Genomic DNA, 22,577 nt, shown 5'->3' on the forward strand with positions numbered 1-22,577 from the left:
CAGGTAGAACCCTTTCAGCAAAAATAATGTTACAGTAATAATATATTTTTTTGCGGTAACAAGTAATATAACAGAGCACACTTTAAAAAAAGGGTTATTTGTCTGTCCCCACAAGAGAACCCTTTTTTTGTTCCAGGTAGAACCCTTTCGGTTCCAGGTAGAACCTTTTCCGGTTCCAGATAGGACCTTGGGAGGACAGCTGAATAACCCTTTTTAAGTGTACTCTGTTATATTACTCGTTACCACAAAGAAAATTATATTATTGCTGTAACGCATTACTTTGTAACTTTGCGTTACCCCCAACAATGCTGGTCACCTACACTATATGACATTATCAGCTGTCATGTCAATATGTAAGAACACATTACTCCCCCCGTCACCCAATATGATCCGGAGTATAGAATTTAAGTTATATACAGTATATGAGTATAGCTACATCGTCACACCCATTTGTTTCTCCTTGCTCATACAGTAGCTGAGACTTAACATGGATCCTCAAACCAACTTGAAGTGAGCAGCTCTCTTTGACAGGCCTCTCCTCAATCTCATTTACCTCGGGCTGAATCCGGCATTCTCCACCTCTCCTTGCAGACGGTTCAACTTAGACAGACTGGTGTTATACTGAATTAATGAAGCTCATTTAACAGTCTACCTGGATTCCCTTCTGGTCCCACTGCCCTGCAGGTACAGGCACACAGTCTCACAAGCTTGGCGGGCAGTCACCTCCCAACTCACCTCCCAATCACCCTCACTCCCTCCCTCTCATCCTGCACAGGGCTGCTGGAGCGGCCAGCCTGTCTATCAGTATCACTCTCACATTAGCCAAACTAACATACTTGGACGAGGGAATACGTGAGGAGTTGACTCTGGGGCTGCATTCCAATCCAAAAGGTTTCCCCTCTCTTCTGTCCTTGTTTACTCTTGTTCATGGATTTAAAACAAAGGGGTAAGTTCTAGCATACCAATGGTCCTTAATATAACTTCCACTGTTTTCACCTATCAAATGCTGTTAGATTGTTCAAAGGGGAGTCAGTGACTGCTGAATACAACTGTTTTGGATTGAAATGGAACATTATGCTTCGAGCAGCTCCCATCATGTAGAAGTTATCCTTGCCAATGAAAATATAATTCACATGATCCCTTTATGGCACTTTACACTCACTAAGAGAGATGACATTTGTTTAATGTCAGAAGTCAATTTGCTTGAAGCAAACACCAGTGTATTTGTACTGTAAATGAGACATACTCCAATTAGTGTCTTTGTTCAGTGAATTTGAAGTAAGTTGAACAAGTCACCAGAGTTATCTTAATACAATTTTTTGAAATGTGAAGATATCACTGTGGTCACATAATTTTCACACCTTATCATATGCCTTTCAAATTGCTCAAATACTTCAAACGGTCTTCCCATATGGAAAAGATTCATGAAAAACAAATAAGACTCTTGTATGGCTAAAGAATATTACATAAAAAAGTCTAATAAATCCTCTAATTAGTATCTGATAAAATATTGTATATTTTTCAATATACAGTACCAGCCAAACATTTGGATACACCTACTCATTCAAAGCAGCAAGATTTCTGACCTGTTGCCGCAAGAAAAGGGCAACCCGTGAAGAACAAACACCATTGTAAATACAACCCATATTTATGTTTATTTATTTTCCCTTTTGTACTTTAACCATTTGCACATTGTTACAACACTGTATATATACATAATATGACATTTGTAATGTCTTTATTATTTTGGAACTTCTGTTCGTGTAACTTTTACTGTTCATTGTTATTGTTTATTTCACTTTTGTATGTTATCTACTTCACTTGCTTTGGCAATGTTAGCATATGTTTCCCATGCCAATAAAGCCCCTTGAATTTAATTGATAGAGAGATGTGGGGGAGCGAGAGAGAGAGATATATATGGGGGAGAGAGATATGAGAGACGGGGGAGAGAAATTGTGAATGAGAGAGCAAGAGAAAGAAAGATAGGGAAGAATAAAAGGAGAGAAGGACAATGCAGGCCCTTATTAAGGACATTCTCTCATGGGATGTTAAGCCTTGTACACACATCACTAGTCCAATTTAATCTGCCGGGTAAAGTAAGAGCAGGGCTTAAAGAAAATAACCGGTGAACAGGCTTACATCACCCCTCTAAATGTAAATCAGAGACCGACTCTGGCAGTTAAATCAAATCAAATCAAATGTATTTATATAGCCCTTCGTACATCAGCTGATATCTCAAAGTGCTGTACAGAAACCCAGCCTAAAACCCCAAACAGCAAGCAATGCAGGTGTAGAAGCACGGTGGCTAGGAAAAACTCCCTAGAAAGGCCAATACCTAGGAAGAAACCTAGAGAGGAACCAGGCTATGTGGGGTGGCCAGTCCTCTTCTGGCTGTGCCGGGTGGAGATTATAACAGAACATGGTCAAGATGTTCAATGTTCATAAATGACCAGCATGGTCGAATAATAATAAGGCAGAACAGTTGAAACTAGAGCAGCAGCACAGTCAGGTGGAAGTTGAAACTGGAGCAGCAGCATGGCCAGGTAGACTGGGGACAGCAAGGAGTCATCATGTCAGGTAGTCCTGGGGCATGGTCCTAGGGCTCAGGTCAGTTGAAACTGGAACAGCAGCATGGCCAGGTGGACTGGGGACAGCAAGGAGTCATCATGTCAGGTAGTCCTGGGGCATGGTCCTAGGGCTCAGGTCCTCCGAGAGAGAGAAAGAAAGAGAGAAGGAGAGAATTAGAGAACGCACACTTAGATTCACACAGGACACCGAATAGGACAGGAGAAGTACTCCAGATATAACAAACTGACCCCAGCCCCCCGACACATAAACTACTGCAGCATAAATACTGAGTTACAAGTTACACTCCCATCCTTGTGAAAGAGGCATCTGGATAATCCCAGTTCACTTCCCATCTTTATAGATCTGAGCAAACAGGAAGGAACACCTAAATAATAACAGCCCTATTAATTAAACACTAGTGTGTTAGGCAGCATCAACAACTGATAACTGATAGACAGTAGATGTTATTTTGGGCAACGGGTGATCAGTACTGTGTGTCAGGGTGGCAGAGATTTGTTCTGGCTGAGAGTGGCCTCTAGCCGGGAGCAAGATAACGAGCATGTACAGCTCTGTAGAGCAGGGTTTCCCAAACTCGGTCCTGGGTACTGGGATGTAGTCTACAGTGTCGGCTGCAATGGAATTTTATGAATACCCATCCATGTGGTAGGCCGACAGTTTGTAAACAGGCAGTTGCATTGGCTTTATTAGTCCTGATTCCTGTGACTAATCATTTTGGCTATTTAAGCTATTTAAGCTCTTTAAGATTCAGTATTTTTGGAACTGAGGAGACTGATTAGTTGCTGTACTTCTGAGGAACACAAACACCTTCATAGTAAGCTAGCGAGAGATGGAGAGAGATAGGGAAGGGCACAGTATAGGCAGGTCGGCCACCAGGCAGACAGAATCAGAACCGTGCACTAGGCCTATCTATAGGCAATCAAAAGCTGAATCTTGCAATGGAATACTGTATTTCACAATTTCTTGGCTTGCAATGTCTCACAACTTCAGTAAAGCAGGGCCTATCATCAATGAATTGGCTAGGATATTCTACACGCAACAGACCAAAGACTGAACACACTCGCATCATTAGGGAAGAGAAATAGCATGGTAGCCAGCTGCACTGTGATTTAAATATTGTTGTAAAAATATATAAAAAGTAATTGTTTTTCCATTTGGGATTTTTTGTTAAGGATCCCAATTTTGTTTGAACATTTAAACGTTCACATCCCTATTTTGGACTTGGGGACTGTGAATTGGCCCCTGGTGGCATGCCTGGTGGGGTAAGTATGTCTGTCAGAGCTATGATTATACAGACAATTTGGGATATTCTACACAGTAATATTTCTGATAAAAACAAGAAGCGATGCAGTTTTCCTCTATTTTGAGCCAGGAGAGACTGGCATGCATCTTGCTGATATTAGCCCTCTGATTAAAGTGAGGAGCAAAATGTCCTGCTCTGTTCTGGGCTAGCTTTCCTAGATCCTTTTTTTTGCAGTGCCTTACTATATAACCAGACAATAGTCAAGATGTGATCAAACTAGAGCCTGCAGGACTTGTTTGGTCGAATGTTGTGTTAAAAATGCAGAGCACCTCTTTACCACAGACAGACTTCTTCCCATCTTTACAACAATATAATCAATATGCCTTGACTATGACAGTTTACAATCTAAGGTAACACCAGTACATTTAGTATCCTCTACTTGCTCAACAGCCACATCATTCATTACCAGATTCAGCTGAGGTCTAGTAATTAAATAATGGTTTTTATCAAATGCAATGCTTTTGGTTTTAGTTATGTTTAGGACCTGTTTATTCATAGCAACCCATTCTACAACTGAATGGGTTGCTATGTTTATTGTTGCAGTGATTTCACTAGCTGTGGGTGTATGTATAGTGTTGAATCATCTGCGTACATAGACATACAAGCTTTATTTAAGGTTAGTGGTAGATCATTAGTAATTCATGATAGTCGTGGTAATTTGTAAAGTAACTGTGCATAGAGAATAAACAGTGAGTAGCAGCACTCTAAAAACAAAGGGAGGGCTACGGAGAGTGTGATCATACAGACATCCGGAACAGCTGGTGCTCTCATGCATGCTTCAGTGTTGCTTGCCTTGAAGCGAGCATAAAAGGCATTTAGGTCGTATGGTAGGCTCGCGTCACTGGGCAGCTCACGACTGGGTTTCCTTTTGTAGTCAATAATAGTTTTCAAGCCCTGCCACATCCGATGAGCATGTAAGTAGTGGTAAAAGTGACGAGGCAACAGAATAGATATACTGAACAAAAATGTAACAGCAACATGCAACATTTTTTTACGTTTTAATGAATTACATTTCATATAAGGAAATCAGTCAATTAAAATAAATGAATTAGGCCCTAATCTATGCATTTCCAAAGACTGGGAATACAGATATGCATTTGTTAGTCACAGATACCGTTAAAATAATGGGCCTCACAATGGGCCTCAGGATCTTGTCACGGCATCTCTGTGCATTCAATAAAATACAATTGTGTTCATTGTCTATATGTATTGATTATGCCTGTCCATACCATTACCACACCACCACCATAGGGCACTCTGTTCACAACGTTGACTTCACAATGTATGCGGTTGTGATGCTGGTTGGATGAACTGTCAAATTCTCATAAGCGGCTTATGGTAGAGAAATGAAAATTATAGTATCTGGCAACAGCTCTGGTGGACATTCCTGCAGCCAGCATGCCAATTACAAACTCCTTCAAAACTTGAGACATCTCTGGCATTGTGTTGTGTAACAGAACCTCACATTTTACAGTGGCCTTTTATTGTCCTCAGCACACGGTGCACCTATGTGATGATCATGCTGTAATCAGCTTCTTGATATGCCACACTTGTCACAGGAGTCGCTGGTGCGCGATGAGACAAGGATATCCCTACCGGCCAAACCCTCCCTAACCCGGACAACGCTAGGCCAATTGTGTGTCGCCCCACGGACCTCCCGGTCGCGGCCGGTTACGACAGAGCCTGGGCGCGAACCTAGAGTCTCTGGTGGCACAGCTGGAGCTGCAGTACAGCGCCCTTAACCACTGCGCCACCCGAGAGGCCTGCTGTAAGCAAAGTTGTCCAAAACCTTTCAGAGAAATATGCTTTTTGTGCATATGGATAATTTCTGGGATCTTTTATTTCAACTCATGAAACATGTGACCAACACTTTACATGTTGCGTTTATATTTTTGTTCAGTGTAATAAACAGAATAGTAGTAGCATAAGCGAAGAGTGTAAAAGTGTAAAAGTGTGTGTGTGTGTGTGTGTGTGTGTGTGTGTGTGTGTGTGTGTGTGTGTGTGTGTGTGTGTGTGTGTGTTGGAGTGTCAGTGTAAGTATGTGTGAGTACGTGGCTAGAGTCCATTGAGTGTGCATAGAGTCAGAGCAAAGAAAGCCTGGGTAGCCAATCTATTAATTGTTCTATAGTTTTATGGCTTGGGGGTAGCTTTTTGGCTTGGGGGTAGCTTTTGGCACTCCGATTTTGATTACCAAATTAAATCAAATTAAACTTTGTCACATGCGCAGAATACAACAAGTGTAGACTTTACCTTGAAATGCTTACTTACAAGCCCTTAACCAACAGTGCAGTTCAAGAAGAGTTAAGAAAATATTTACCAAGTAGACTAAAATAAAAAGTAATAATAAAAAGTAACACAATAAGAATAACAAAAACAAGGCTATATACAGGGACAACAGTACCGAGTCAGTGTGCGGGGGTACAGGTTAATTGAGGAAATTTATACATGGAGGTGGGGGTGTAGTGACTATGCATAGATAGTAAACAGCAAGTATCAGCAGTGTACAAAAGGGATGGGGGGGTCAATGTAAATTGTCGGGTGGTGATTTAATTCATGGTTCAACAGTCTTATGGCTTGGGGGTAGAAGCTGTTGAGGAGCCTCTTGGTCCTGGACTTGATGCTCCGGTACCACTTGCCATGTGGAAGCAGAGAAAACAGTCTTTAAATTGTGTGACTGGAGTCTCTTACAATTTTATGGGCTTTCCTCTGACACCTCCTAATATATAGGTTCTGGATGGCAGGGAGCTTGGCCCGGTGATGTTCTGGACCGTTTGCACTACCCTCTGTAGCATACATATACAACAAGTGTAGACTTTACCGTGAAATGCTTACTTACAAGCCCTTAACCAACAGTGCAGTTCAAGAAGAAGAAAATATTTACCAAGTAGGCAAAAATAAAAAGTCAAAATAAAAAGTAACAATGAGAATAACTAGGCTATATACAGGGGCACAGGCTAGTTGACGTAATCTGTACATGTAGTGGCTATGCATAGGTAACAAACAAACAGCGAGTAGCAGCAGTGTACAAAAATAGTCTCTGACAATTTTATGTGTATTCCTCTGACACTGCCTGTTATATAGGTCCTGGATGGCAAGAAGCTTGACCCCAGTCATGTACTGGGCCGTTCGTACTACCCTCTGTAGCACCTTACGGTCAGATGCCGAGCAGTTGCCATTTCCGGCGGTGATGGAACCGGTCAGGATGCTGTCGATGGTGCAGCTGTAGAACCTTTTGAGGAACTGGGACCATTGCCAAATCTTTTTAGTCTACTGAGGGGGAAAAGGTTTTGTCGTGCCCTCTTCACGACTGTCTTGGTATGTTTGGAACATGATAGTTAGTTGGTGATGTGGATACCAAGGAACTTGAAACTCTCGACCCGCTCAACTACTGCCCTGTCGATGTTAATAGGTGCCTGTTCGACCCGCCTTTTCCTGTAGGCCACGATCAGCTCCTTTGTCTTGCTCACATTGAGGGAGAGGTTGTTGTCCTGGCACCACACTGCCAGTTCTCTGACCTTCTTCCTATAGGCCTTCTCATCATTGTCAGTGATCAGACCTACCACTGTCTCATCAGCAAACTTAATGATGTTGTTAGGGGTTGTGTTTGGCCACACAGTCATGGGTGAACAGGGAACAGAGGAGGGGACTAAGTACACACCACTGAGGGGCCCCAGTGTTAAGGATCAGCGTGGCAGACGTGTTGTTGCCTACTCTTACCACATGGGGGTGGCCCGTCAGGAAGTCCAGGATCCAGTTGCAGAGGAAGGTGTTTAGTCCCAGAGTCCTTAGCTTCGTGGGCACTTTGGTTTGATCGCTGAGCTGTAGTCAATGAACAACATTCTCACATAGGTGAGAATGTTGTCCAGGTGAGAAAGGGAAGTGTTGAGTGCGATTGAGATTGCGTCATCTCTGGATCTGTTGGGGCGGTATGCGAATTGGAGTTGGTCAATGGTGCCCAGGACGATGCTGTTGATGTGGCCATGACCAGACTTTCAAAGCACTTCTACCGATGTGAGTGCCACGGGGCGGTAATCATTTTGGCAGGTTACCTGAAACATGTAGGTATTACAGACTCGGTCAGGGAGAGGTTGAAAATGTCGGTAAAGACATTTGCCAGTTGTTCCGCGCATGCGGATTACATCCTGGTAATCCATCTAGCCCGGCGGCTTTGTGAATGTTGACCTGTTTTAAGGTTTTGTCTACATCGGCTACCGAGAGCGTTATCACACAGTCATCCAGAACCACTGGTACTCTCGTGCAAGCTCCAGTGCTGCTTGCCTCGAAGTGAGCATATAAGGCATTTAGCTTGTTTTGTAGGCTCTCGTCACTGTGCAGCTTGCTTCTGGGTTTCCCTTTGTAGTCCGTAATAGTTTTCAAGCCCTGCCACATTCGACGAGTGTCAGAGCCGGTGTAGTAGGATTAAATTTTAATCCTGCATTGACGCTTTGCTTGTTTGATGGTATGTCTGAGGGCATAGCAGGATTTCTTATAAGTGGGATTAGTCTCCCGCTCCTTGAAAGCGGCAGCTCTAGCCTTTAGCTCGATGAGGATGATGCCTGTAATCCATGGCTTCTGGTTGGGATATTTACGTACTGTCACTGTGGGGACGATGTCATCGATGCACTTATTGACGAAGCCAATGACTGAGGTGGTTTATTCCTTAATGCCATTTGATGAATCCCGGAACATATTCCAGTCTGTGTTGTCAAAACAGTCCTGTAGTGAAGCATCCTCGTCATCTCACCACTTCCGTATTGAGTGAGTCACTGGTACTTCCTGCTTTAGTTTTAGCTTGTAAGCAGGAATCAGGAGGATAGAATTATGATCAGATTTGTCAAATGGAGGGCGGGGGAGAGCTTTGTATGCATCTCTTTGTGTGGAGTAAAGGTGGTCTAGGAATTTTTTTCCCCTGGTTGCACATGTGACATGCTGGTTAAAACATGGTAAAACTGATTTAAGTTTGCCTGCATTAAAGTCCCTGGCCACTAGGAGCACTGCTTATGAATGAGCATTTTCTTCTTTGCTTATGGTTGAGAGTTGGTTGAGAGCATTCTTAGTGACAGCTTCATTTTGTGGTGGTAAATAGATGGCTACGAATAACACAGATGAAAACTCTCTTGGTAGACAATGTGGTCTACAGCTTATCATAATGTACTCTACCTCAGGCGACCAATACCTTGAGTCTTCTTTAATATTAGCCATCGTGCACAATGGAAGGCAGTTGGAGTTTACTCGCTCGTCTCCGGATTCTCATAAGGATGCCCGAGCTGCGGCCCCTTTTTCGGTGTCTTTACTTCATGCAAAAGACGTGGATCTGGGCCTGTTCCTGTGAAAGCAGGATATCCTTCTCATCGGACTCGTTAAAGTGTTGAGTTTCTTCCAGTCCGCGGTGAGTAATCGCTTTTCTGATGTCCAGAAGTTCTTTTCGGTCATAAGAGATGGTAGCAACAACATTATGTACACAATAATAAAAATAATAAGTTATACAAAACACAAAAAAATGACAAAAAAGTACAATTGGTTGGGAGAATGTAAAACGTCATGTTTTTCGGGGCCATCTTTACCATATGGTAGCAGAGTGAACAGTCTATGACTTGGGTGGCTGTGGTCTTTGACAATTTTTCGGGCCTTCCTCTGACACCACCTGGTAGAGAGGTCCTGGATTGCAGGGAGCTCGGCCCCAGTGATGTACGTGTGTGTGTGTTTGTGCATGAGCGTGTGCGGATGTGTTTTGCTTTACTGCTGTTATGGCTGTGATTTACTCTGACTCCACTAGCAGTCCCCCCAAATTTACCACCCTTTGTGAGGGTACAGATACAAAGGTGTAGAGTATAGTACATCTCACTTACTCTAGAGGACAGGACCTCCTTACCTACCAGCTTCACTATACTCGCTTCAAGGGCCTCCTAGGTCATGTGCACTGTATTATTACTGGTAAATATTAATACGCACCTTACAGTACTTGTAATTGTGGTTGAAATGGTGGTACGGTAGTGATGCAGTGTATATACAGTATTCTGAATTGCAGAAGAAGCATATTGGTATAGCAGGAGGCTAATTAATTCAGTCTTTTAATGACACCAAATACAAATGTGATTGTATGGGTATTCACAGAGGGCAAGTAAAGACAATGGAAAATAAATGCCTCTTGCTGAGTATTGAGGATAATGCACTGCCATTAACTTACCACTTCAAACAAGCACAGTTACACACATCCTGCACATAGAGACAATCTGGCAATCTGGCTGTGCCAGTGGGCTTGACACTGTCGGTGTGTGTAAGTGGTAGCAGGGGCTCAGTGAATGGTTGAAGCTGGGGGTAGATCCCCATTGCAGAGACACCGGTCTCAGTGGGCTTAATTTACTCCTCCTCGCCTCAGCCGGTCACAAAGAAGCACAGCCTTCAAAATGGTTGTCTCTTGTAGCCTTATCTGCTGCAGCTGAGACTGGGAAAGTGATGGAGACTATATGGGATTGTGATTCTATAGCAAAGGAGCATGCACTTTCTGAACTCAAAAGCTGCCTCTTCCCCCGTCACAGTGGAACTTGCTATTGTATGTAGTGCTGGGTCAGCTCCACTGTTTATTACCACATTGCAAATGGGTGAGAATGAAAGACACATTTTTCATTTCCATCTCAGGAGAGTGGGGTTGTGGTGGGTTCAGGCAGTGCACTCTGAGACACAGTGTTACTATATCTGCTACTCTACTGGGACCCTTTTTTCAAACTCTATATTCGTACAGTGCTTTCCAGCAAAGAGAGACCTCAGCAGTAGAGAAACTAGCTGACTAATGTAATGTGAGAGAATAAAGACACTCAGGCGTGCGTGTGCATGCGTGCGTGCCTGCGTGCGTGCCTGTGTGTACACGTGCGCACTATTGTCATTTATTAAATGAACTTTCACTACTTAATCTAGTAAATGATGAACATTAATGTCATCACTTCTGTTATAATAATTTATACCGTGACTATTACCATTGCCTATTACTAATAGCCACATTAGCACACTGATTTGGCAGTGTGCTAATATTTTCCTCCTAGGGTTGTAAAGGTATCGCATTCAGACAAAATAGTCTTCCGATTCCCTCTACCAATAGTCTATCATAGGTAACAGGGCAGATGTGCCACATGTGGTCAGCACAAGCTGGTTGCGTGTTTGTGTCACGCTGGGGACAACTGTAGGATTTTATCTAACCCTTATTCTAAAAATAACCTATTTCACCTAACCTGCTATGTAAATTCTCTTAACCTTTGTAATTTTAGTTCTCATAACCTTTTACATAAATTATTAGTTCCCCTAACCACCAATGTAAATTCTGCCTGTAATTTGTCCTTTGTTCTTATGGTGCAACAAGCAACCTAGTCTCAGAGAAAGACATATACAGTGGCTTGTGATAGTGTTCACCCCTGTTGACATTGTTCCAATTTTGTTGCCTTACAACTTGGAATTAAAATAGATTTTTTGGGTGGTTTGTATCATTTGATTTACACAACATGCCTACCACTTTGAAATAAGACAAAAAAACAGAAAACTTGAGTGGGCATAATTATTCACCCCCCATAGTCAATACTTTGTAGAGCCACCTTTTACAGCAATTACAGCTGCAAGTCTCTTGGGGTATGTCTCTATAAGCTTGGCACATCTAGCCACTGGGTTATTGCCCATTCTTCAAGGCAAAACTGCTCCAGCTCCTTCAAGTTGGATGGGTTCCACTGGTGTAAAGCAATCTTTAAGTCATACCACAGATTCTCAATTGGATTGAGGTCTGGGCTTTGACCAGGCCATTCCAAGACATTTAAATGTTTCCCCTTAACCCCCTCGATTGTTGCTTTAGCAGTATGCTTATGGTCATTGTCCTGCTGGAAGGTGAACTTCCGTCCCAGTCTCAAATCTCTGAAAGACTGAAACAGGTTTCCCTCAAGAATTCCCCTGTATTTAGCGACTTCCATCATTCCTTCAATTCTGACCAGTTTCCCAGACCCTGCCGATGAAAAACATCCCTACAGCATGGGATGGTAATCTCGGGGTGATGAGAGGTGTTGGGTTTGCGCCAGACATAGCGTTTTCCTTGCTGGCCAAAAAGCTACATTTTAGTCTCATCCGACCAGAGTACCTTCTTCCATATGTTTGGGGAGTCTCCCACATGCCTTTTGGTGAACACCAAACGTGTTTTCTTATTTTTTTTCTGGTCACTCTGTCATAAAGTCCAGCTCTGTGGAGTGTACAGCTTAAAGTGGTCCCATGGACAGATACTCCAATCTCCGCTGTGGAGCTTTGCAGCTCCTTCGGGGTTATCTTTGGTCTCTTTGTTGCCTCTCTGATTAATGCCCTCCTTGCCTGGTCCTTGAGTTTTTGGTGGGCGGCCTTCTCTTGGCAGGTTTGTTGTGGTGCCCTATTCTTTCAATTTTTTAATAATGGATTTAATGGTGCTCTGTGGGATGTTCAAAATTTTGTATATTTTTTATAACCCAACCTTGACCTGTACTTCTCCATAACTTTGTACCTGACCTGTTTGGAGAGCTACTTGGTCTTCATAGTACCTCTTGCTTGGTGGTGCCCCTTGCTTTGTGGTGTTGCAGACTCTGGGGCCTTTCAGAACAGGTGTATATATAATGAGATCATGTGACAGATCATTGCAGACAGGTGGACTTTATTTAACTAATTATGTGACTTCTGAAGGTAATTAGTTGCACTTCATCTTATTTAAGGGCTTCATGGAAAAGGGGGTGAATACATATGCATGTCACAATCGCCTGGAGTGGTGGATGCAGAGTCAATTGCACAGAGCAAAGGATACTGGGGAAAACCGTCTTTATTGGGATTCCCACAAGAACGCCAAAAACCATAGGCGATAAACAGACAGAAAAATAGTCCAACCCATCACAGGGCACAAACGGACAGGAACACAAACACGCACACCCCGACTAACAGAAAATAATCCCGCATGAACATAGGCGGGCCTAACAGGCTTAAATAGACATAAATCAAGAAACAAAATAAGGGACAGGCAACCAATAAGACCAAATGAACAGAAAAGGAAAAAGGGATCGGAGGCGGTTAGTAGACCGGCGACGACGACCGCCGAGCGCCTCCCGAACAACCAGGGTGGTGGTTCCAAACGTCTTCTATTTAAGAATGATGGAGACCACTGTGTTCTTGGGGACCTTCAAAGTTGCAGAAATGTTTTGGTTCCTTTCCACAGATCTGTGCCTCTACAAAATCCTGTCTTGGAGCTCTATGGACAATTCCTTCGACCTCATGGCTTGGTTTTTGCTCTGACATGCACTGTCAACTGTGGGACCTTAACTAGACAGGTGTGTGCCTTTCTAAATCATGTCCAATCAATTGAATTTACCACAAGGGGACTCCAATCAAGTTGTAGTAAGGATGATCAATGGATACTTTGTGCACCTGAGCTCAATTTCGAGTCTCATAGCAAAGGGTCTGAATAGTTATGTAAGGTATCAGTTTTTTATTTTTAATACATTTGCAAAAATATCTGAAAACCTGTTTTCACTTAGTCATTATTTGGGTACTGTGTGTAGATTGATAAGGAAACAAATTAATTTAATCAATTTTAGAACAAAGCTGTAACGTAACAAAATGAGAAAAACTCAAGTGTAACGGCGTTCTTCGTTTGTTGAAAGAGAGTCGGACCGAAATGCAGCGTGGTAGTTACTCATGATCTTTAATGAAAATAAAGTGACGATACATGAAATAACTAATAAATACAAAAACAACAAACGGAACGTGAAACCTAATACAGCCTATCTGAACACTACACAGAGACAGGAACAATCACCCACGAAATACAAAGCGAAACCCAGGCTGCCTAAATACGGTTCCCAATCAGAGGCAACGAGAATCACCTGACTCCAGATTGAGAACCGCCTCAGGCAGCCAAGCCTAACTAGACACACCCCTAATCATAGCAATCCCAAATCCTATAAAACCCCAATACGAAACCAAACACATAAACCCATGTCACACCCTGGCCTGACCAAAATATATAACGAAAACACAAAACACTATGACCAAGGCGTGACATCAAGGGGTCTGAATACTTTCCGAAGGCACTGTATATAAAACAAAGTTACTTTTGTCCTCTGACAAATTGGGTCAGAACATTTTTATATAAAATAATAATCTCGAGACTCAGTACTTTAAATTGCATATGCTCCTGGGACAAAATGTGACAGAAGTTTCAAAGGATGTGGACGCACTGTAGAATACATAGGTCTCAAAGCCTGAGTTAGGGTTTGACTTATTTATGATGTGGGGAATGGGTGTCAGAGAGATTCTGGCAAAACAAGGTGTGTGCAGGCTCTCAGGCGGACCAGGTTCCCATAGCAACACCTCCAGACACAACAGAGAAAGAGATGGAAACAGAGAGAGACATAGGCAAGGACATGCTAGCCTCCAGGCATCAGTACAGAGCTAGTCTTAACGACCCGCACAATGGCTTCAGAAACCTTGACAGAGAGAGAGAATGGATGTGCGTGTGTGAAAGAGAAATAGTCAAAGCCAATGTGTTTCTTTAATCTAGTCTATCCATCTTTAATCTCAGAATATATATTTTTTAACCTCAGAGTGACGTCATAAACTGGAGTATTACCCCGGATCACCAATTCAAGTAATCGTCAATTCAAGTAATTTCAGCTTATAAGAGGAGGCTGTCTGTCAACACATTGACTTCTTTGCTAGAAATTAGAACACTTCAATTGAAAACAGTTTTGTGTCAAAAACTATATACTCGTACCACTTTTATTCTGAAAATCTTAACATGATGCAATCCCTCAGCATGTTGATACAGTAATTTATTTTGTCAGACAGAATAAGAGAGTCAGGGCTAGAGTTTTCCCTTGCTGATAGCAACTCTATAAACTCGAAAGATTCACAGTCTGCGGACAATAGAGGAAGGTTATAGACTTGGAGAAAGTCAGCTGTCTCACTTTCACCTGACGAGAACTCATACTCAAGAAGTATTCACCTCTCAAAGGTAAAACGGTAACACACAACTTCCCAGGAACTGCACTCTGAATATGTAGTAACTTATTTGATGGTACCATATCAAAGAGGGGGGAGGCATCCAAAATACAAAAGTTATGAAAGAAGCAGAATCCATTTATCCTGCTAGAGTAGACAATGACATCTGAAGTTTCAAGCTCAAGGGTGCAACAGAGGCTTTGCCTGACCTGAGATCTAAACCAGAGAAGTTGTGACTTTAGCAGATCACTTCTCTCTAACCAAAGTCAACTGAGAGTGCGGGGCAGCCTCTGGAATTATTAAGTACAGTTGTTGAAATGACTGTATAGCAACTCTTCATCACTATGGGTAGAAGGGCAATTCACAGCTAATGATGTAGTCTAAGAGATGGAATTTGCTTGTTCCTCATGTTTGCTATTCTTAATTACAGTTCAGGTAATGAACTTTAAAAACCTTTGCAAGTAGACAGGGACTTTCTCTAGATATGATTTCCATTAGAAGACAATTATAGTGAATCGTTAGAATGAATTCCCGATAAAAAATAAACTGGTAGTTTACTGCTAAATACTTCCTTTTCCTGCAATTGTACTTCAGCATTCTTTCACCACGTCATAGGGTTCACCACAAAGGCTTGACCTTGACAGGCTACTCTGGCTACCTTGGTGGATGGGGGAAGCAGTAACAAGAAGAAACATTTGGAAAATGCAACTGCAACATGGGACATCATGTCAGCCAACCAGGGCTCAAACCCATCACAGAGGGGCTTTTTCCAAGAAGATCCGCTTTAGGGAGTCTGTATTTTGATGCTGTTTTCTGGGCTATTTTAGTGGCTTTTGCCTAAGTCCACATTAACCTGCATACAGGTGGACGGGCTATGTTGGCATGGTGAGTGATGTTCTTCAGGGAGACGTGGAGTGGAAGGGAAGCAGGATTACCTGCTGTCACAGGTACCCCACCGGCTGCACCTGCCTTTCCGTCTGGCCACAATCAAACAGACACCATTGTAAACATTGCCATATTGTTCTACCTGGGGCTCCGCGTAGTCCTGCCCACACTGGTACAGGGGAGATGTCATTCGCAAATGTCACCTCCAGTTGAATAACAAAGTTAACTTTTCTTCTGCCTCAGACACTACGGTGTAGAATACATGACGTTGATATAATAAAGATTTTTGAAAATTATAGATTATTTTTCCCTTTGGTATGGCTGCTATGGTTACCGTGTAGGACCATTCTTATACTACTCGCTTCTCGCACTGTTACAGCGCACCTAGTTTAGATTTGTACAACATGTTCTACAGCTCTCAGTTCAGTTCAAACTGGGTGAATGGTACCATCTGTTTGTGCTGCCTGTTGCCTTACTGCCACACCTCTGGATTTAGATAAATGTTGCTGTACACATTTGTTATTTTCAAACTTAAACCTTAGTTTATGAAAAACTAAAAGTTTATCCAGATAGGGCAGCAGTACAGTTTTCCCTTTCTCTCTATTCACAGGTACAATACAGTACATCGACAGTATTTTCGTAGAATACATATTCTGTTGTGTTCCTCTCCCGTCCACTGTGTATTAAAGGGAGAGATGGAGAGGTCTCCTCATTAGTGTTCAATGGATCTGACGCACCACTGCATCCTTTAATTTCCCCTGTCTACATCTCATTATCTCCCAAACTCAGAGCAATAACCAACCACATTTTCAGAGAGTTAACTAAATACTTTATTTACATAAGTATTCACACCTTTTGCTATGAGACTCGAAATTGAGCTCAGGTGCACACATTATCCATTGATCATCCTTGAGATGTTTCTACATCTTGATTGGAGTCCACCTGTGGTAAATGTGATTGTTTAGACATGATTTGGAAAGGCACACACCTGTTTATCTAAGGTCCCATAGTTGACAGTGCATGTCAGGGCAAAAAACAAGTCCTAAGGAATTGTCTGTAGAGCTCAGAGACAGGACTGTGTCAAGGCACAGATCTGGGGAAGGGTACCAAAATATTTCTGCAGCATTGATGGTCCCCAAGAACAGTGGCCTCCATCATTCTTAAATGGAAGAAGTTTGGAAACAACAATACTCTTCCTAGAGCTGGCCAACTGGCCAAACTGAGCAATCATGGTGGAAGGGCCTTGGTCAGAGATGTGACCAAAAACCTGATTGTCACTCTGACAGAGCTCCAGAGTTGCTCTGTGGAGCTGGGAGAACCTTCCAGAAGGACAACCATGTCGGCAGCACTCCACCAATCAGGCCTTTGTGGTAGAGTGGCCAGATGGAAGCCACTCCTCAGTAAAAGGTCAATAACAGCTGCTTGGGGTTTGCCAAAAGGCACCTAAAGGACTCTCAGACTATGAGAAACAAGTTTCTCTAGTCTGATGAAACCAAGGTTGAACTCTTTGGCCTGAATGCCAAGCGTCACATCAGGAGGTAACCTGGCACCCTCTCTACAGAGAAACATGGTGGTGGCAGCATCACGCTGTGGGGATGTTTTTCAGCAGCAGGGACTGGGAGACTAGTCAGGATCGAGGGAAAGATGAACGGAAAGTACAGAGAGATCCTTGATGAAAATTTGCTCTAGAGCGCTCAGGACCTCAGACTGGGGTGAAGGTTCACCTTCCAATAGGATAACGACCCTAAGCACTGTTGTAACATTGTATTGATTAATGTGACGACTGCTGTTCATCGAATGATTTCCCAAATTAACTCAAAGAATATCAGAAAATTGATTTTACAGCAGTCGCTAATTAATTAATTTTCTCTACAGTCTCATTCAGAACATTGCATAATCCGGGAATCTGCACAAACCTGAGTCTCACAAAAAAATCCGTACCACACCAATTGAGTTGATTATTAATTTACTAACAAACTAAAATGATAATATAAGATACACATACACAAACACACAGTCTAGGCTATTGTTTAGAACAGTTCCCTAGTGCGCTAACACAATATGACACGTGTTACACAAAATGGGGATTTCAAGAGAGAAAGAGAGAGTACACGAGAGAAAAGCACACTACATTTGTAAACTATGCTTAGTTTAACCCTAACCTTGCCCTGAACTGCTGCTCTTATGGGTCAGAATATAATGATGTAATTACGTGTCGAAGGTCTCCAATGGGGGTGTCTCTTCATGGACCGGGTTGGCGGCACATCTTTGGTTACCGGGTGTAACTCTCTGTTTGTCCTCACAATGTCAGTGTCCTTTCTCTTAGTGGTCTGTTTCCTCACCCTTGTTCTGAAAGATGGGTATTTTGAGGAAGGCTAATCACCTCTGTAGATGGTTCCAGCGTGGGAATGAAAACAGTATAGACACCTGATTCCTTGAAGAGTGGTAACTGGGTGTTCCTGCTTTTATTCACCCTCTTATACACAGCTACTCATCCGTAGCATAGATTTTAAAAGGTTCCTTTGTCTTCTTCAAACTCGTGTTACATTTTGGGGTTACAACTAATTGGGCCGTGGCTGCAGCCCGTGGTCACTTAGTCATAAGGTTAATTCTTAACTCACATGTTTTATACCAGAAATGGGTGTTTCCTCCTTTAGGGCAAGTTCTCTGTGTGTAACTAGTTACGCCTAGTTAGTTTTCCACACAATGTACAGTTTGCAAACATCAAGTACATATTGTGAAAACTCTTCAAGTTACAATGTTTTCATTATAACGTTGTCATTTAACTTTTAATAACATAACAAAAAACAACCTTCATTTTCATATTCCATCTATCGTCATTACTACCATTTTGGCTGACTGTTCTGAGGTAGGTTCTCCATAGGCCCATCATACATTCCATTCCTCCATACAAGAGGACAAAGGGATTTTGTCTGCTGCCCTAAGATTCCCCCCCCCCCCCACCTCCAACCCACTCGATCTCTCCCCCGCTGGTGGGTGTGAGAGATATCTCCGTAGGATTATGGTCCACAGTAACCTGACACGCACAGGCTAGTCATGACAACACACAGATATGACAACACAGGAGTGGTTTCTGGGACAAGTATCTGAATGTACTTGAGTGGCCCAGCCAGAGCCCGGACTTGAACCAGATCTAATATGCTCCCCAACCAACCTGTCAGAGCTTGAGAGGATATGTAGAAAAGAATAGGAGAAACTCCCTAAATACAGGTGTGCCAAGCTTGTAGCGTAATTTCCAAGAATACTCAAGGTTGTAATCGCTGGTTAAGGTGCTTCGACAAAGTACTGAGTTGTAATTTTTTTTTATACATTTGCTAAAATTTATAAAAACCTGTTTTTGCGTTGTCATTATGGGGTATTGTGTGTAGATTGATGAGGGAAAAAAATGATTTAATCCATTTTAGAATAAGACTAATGTAACAAAATTTGGGAACGATCAAGGGGTCTGAATACTTTTCGAATGCACTGTAGAACATAAAGAATGTAAACAGAATTGTATATATGGCAACTCAATTGTGCATCCATTTAAGCTCTACAGTCAAAACTGTGTTAACAAACTTCCACTTTCTGTAAACAAAGATGTACAGTATGCACAAGTCTTATGCCAGGATATCTCAATACTCACTGATTTATTTTCCAGACGGTAACATACACTAGAACGAATGACATATATAAACCCTGCATTTCTGATGCTATGTATTGGCCATTGAGAGGCTTTGAAGTCACCCTTCGGCCATATGGTCACTCCCTTGTAGACCAGTCCTCAATAGGAATGAATAGCGTTCTACGGTATTTCAATTAACTGTTTCAAGGACAAAATTGCATGTATTAAATTATGTGTTTTGTTGTAGTGGGGACAGTAACATTAGTACTCTCAAATCCAAATCAAATGTATTTATAAAGCCATTTTTAAATCAACAGATGTCACAAAGTGCTTATACAGAGACCCAGCCTAAAACCCCCAAACAGCAAGTAATGCAGGTGTAGAAGCACAGAAGCACAGTGGAGATTATTAGAGTACATGGCCATTAAGGCCCGATCGTTCTTCAAGATGTTGAAAAGTTCATAGACTACCAGCACGTTCAAATAAAAATCACATTGGTTGTAGAGATTGTGTAACAGGTCAGCACCTCAGGACTAAATGTCAGTTGGGTTTTCATAGCTGAGCATTCAGAGGTCGAGACAGCAGGAGTGGTAGAGAGAGAGAGGGACAGAGGGAGAGAGAGGGTCAAAAACAGCATGTCTGGGACAAAGTAGCACGTCCTCTGAACAGGTCAGGGTTCCATAGCCGTAGGCAGAACAGTTGAAACTGGAGCTGCAGCATGACAAGTAGCACGTCCGGTGAACAGGTCAGGATACCATAGTCACAGGCAAAACAGCCCGAATCTGGATCAGCAGCACGACCAGGTGGACTGGGAACAGCCAGGAGTCATCAAGACAGGTTGTCCTGAGGCATGGTCTTAGGGCTCAAGTCCTGAGAGAGAAAGAGAGAAAGAGAGAGAAAGAGAGAGAGAGAGAGAGAGAGAGAGAGAGAGAGATCTGTAATAGAATACACGTCTTGAGGAGGAGGAATACCAAGATGTCTTGAGGAGGATTACCAAGATGGCTGCGCTGTGGCTTCAATACAGTGCACATTGTTAGTCATCCAGGGTTTATACATGTTATTGACTAGACCTCAACTCTTGCACGGTGTGTTTTTCGAGCATGGACAATGAGCCACAGTCTCTTGGTGCAGTCATGCTGAGTGTCAGCTCCGATTATGCCCAGAGCATGCGTCTACTGAAGTTATATGATGTGAATACAGAAGGCTATGGAGCTTCCTTACATGAAACAACAACAAGTCACAGACATTGTTAATATATGCTGTGACAGGATGTTAAAGTGCATTGTTTCTAATAGCTTTATCTCTGTCTCTCTCCCTCCCTCCCTCCTTTGTCCCTGTCTCCCCTCCTCTCCTCTCTTCTCTTCACCGGAACAGCAGATCACTTGGGCATTGAGTTTATGGGTAAGAAAGCTTCTCTTTTTTTACTGCTATGAGTCCTGTTAAATGAAATCAGGTTGTGCAACCACGAGATGTGTATAATGTTTATGATCATACTGGTATGACGTGCATACCCTTCATGTTTGTTAGTTTGTTTTTCACATTTTTAATTATAAATCACATTTCTATTTTATACATAACTTAGTTAGTTTTGATGGGAACTTTTCACTATCCCATAATGTATGTAATGTAATTCAGAGAACAGGGAGGCAATTTCCTTTACACAGAGGGATATGGCAACTCCCCTTCCTCTCTCTCTCTCGTCTCCTTGGAAACGGCAGAGAACAGAGAGGCAGGAGACAGTGAGGGAGATTTATTACTGTTGGCACAGTAACTACCAGCATCCTTGCACACTGACACTGCCTGTACGTGTGTCTGTAGGGTCTTGCCGGGAGAGTGTGTCCCCATTCTGCCAGCCTCTCTCCGTTTGGCACATCAGCTGTAGTTAATGACGATGTACTGTGAGACATTGTTAATAACTCTCCTTCTTAGAAACACATGACCATAGATACCTGGGAAATATCGATATCTACCCACAAATGATAAACCATCAGATGCATTATACATATATACACAGCTCAAAAAAATAAAGGGAACGCTAAAATAACACATCCTAGATCTGAATGAATGAAATATTCTTATTAAATACTTTTTTCTTTACATAGTTGAATGTGCTGACAACAAAATCACACAAAAATGATCAATGGAAATCAAATGTATCAACCCATGGAGGTCTGAATTTGGAGTCACACTCAAAATTAAAGTGGAAAACCACACTTCAGGCAGATCCAACTTTGATATAATGTCCTTAAAACAAATCAAAATGAGGCTCAGTAGTGTGTGTGGCCTCCACGTGCCTGTATGACCTCCCTACAATGCCTGGGCATGCTCCTGATGAGGTGGCGGATGGTCTCCTGAGGGATCTCCTCCCAGACCTGGACTAAAGCATCCGCCAACTCCTGGACAGTCTGTGGTGCAACGTGGCGTTGGTGGATGGAGCGAAACATGATGTCCCAGATGTGCGCAATTGGATTCAGGAAAGGGGAATGGGCGGGCCAGTCCATAGCCTCAATGCCTTCCTCTTGCAGGAACTGCTGACACACTCCAGCCACATGAGGTCTAGCATTGTCTTGCATTAGGGGGAACTCAGGGCCAACCACACCAGCATATGGTCTCACAAGGGGTCTGAGGATCTCATCTCGGTACCGACCTTCAGTCAGCTACCTCTGGCGAGCACATGGAGGGCTGTGCGGCCCCCCAAAGAAATGCCACCCCACACCATGACTGACCCACCGCCAAACAGGTCATGCTGGAGGATGTTGCAGGCAGCAGAACGTTCTCCACGGCGTCTCCAGACTCTCTCACGTCGGTCACGTGCTCAGTGTGAACCTGCTTTCATCTGTGAAGAGCACAGGGCGCCAGTGGCGAATTTGCCAATCTTGGTGTTCTCTGGAAAATGCCAAACGTCCTGCACAGTGTTGGGCTGTAAGCACAACCCCCACCTGTGGACGTCGGGCACTCATACCACCCTCATGGAGTCTGTTTCTGACCGTTTGAGCAGACACATGCACATTTGTGGCCTGCTGGAGGTCATTTTGCAGGGCTCCTGCTCCTCCTTGCACAAAGGCGGAGGTAGCGGTCCTGCTGCTGGGTTGTTGCCCTCCTACGGCCTCCTCCATGTCTCCTGATGTACTGGCCTGTCTCCTGGTAGTGCCTCCATGCTCTGGACACTACGCTGACAGACACAGCAAACCT

At 43.0% G+C, this 22,577-nt stretch overlaps 1 protein-coding gene across 1 annotated transcript in view; it reads left to right on the plus strand.

Moving 5' to 3' along the window:
- LOC109899126 (pro-neuregulin-3, membrane-bound isoform) overlaps positions 1 to 22,577 on the plus strand; it is a 203,469-nt gene that overhangs the window by 119,462 nt on the left and 61,430 nt on the right. Inside the window, exon 3 of the mRNA XM_031835625.1 lies at positions 20,760 to 20,786. Within this exon, the coding sequence (XP_031691485.1) occupies positions 20,760 to 20,786 (27 nt within the window). The remainder of the gene's footprint in view (positions 1 to 20,759; positions 20,787 to 22,577) is intronic.

The sequence above is a fragment of the Oncorhynchus kisutch genome, linkage group LG11, assembly GCF_002021735.2.
Source record: "Oncorhynchus kisutch isolate 150728-3 linkage group LG11, Okis_V2, whole genome shotgun sequence".
NCBI lineage: Eukaryota > Metazoa > Chordata > Actinopteri > Salmoniformes > Salmonidae > Oncorhynchus > Oncorhynchus kisutch.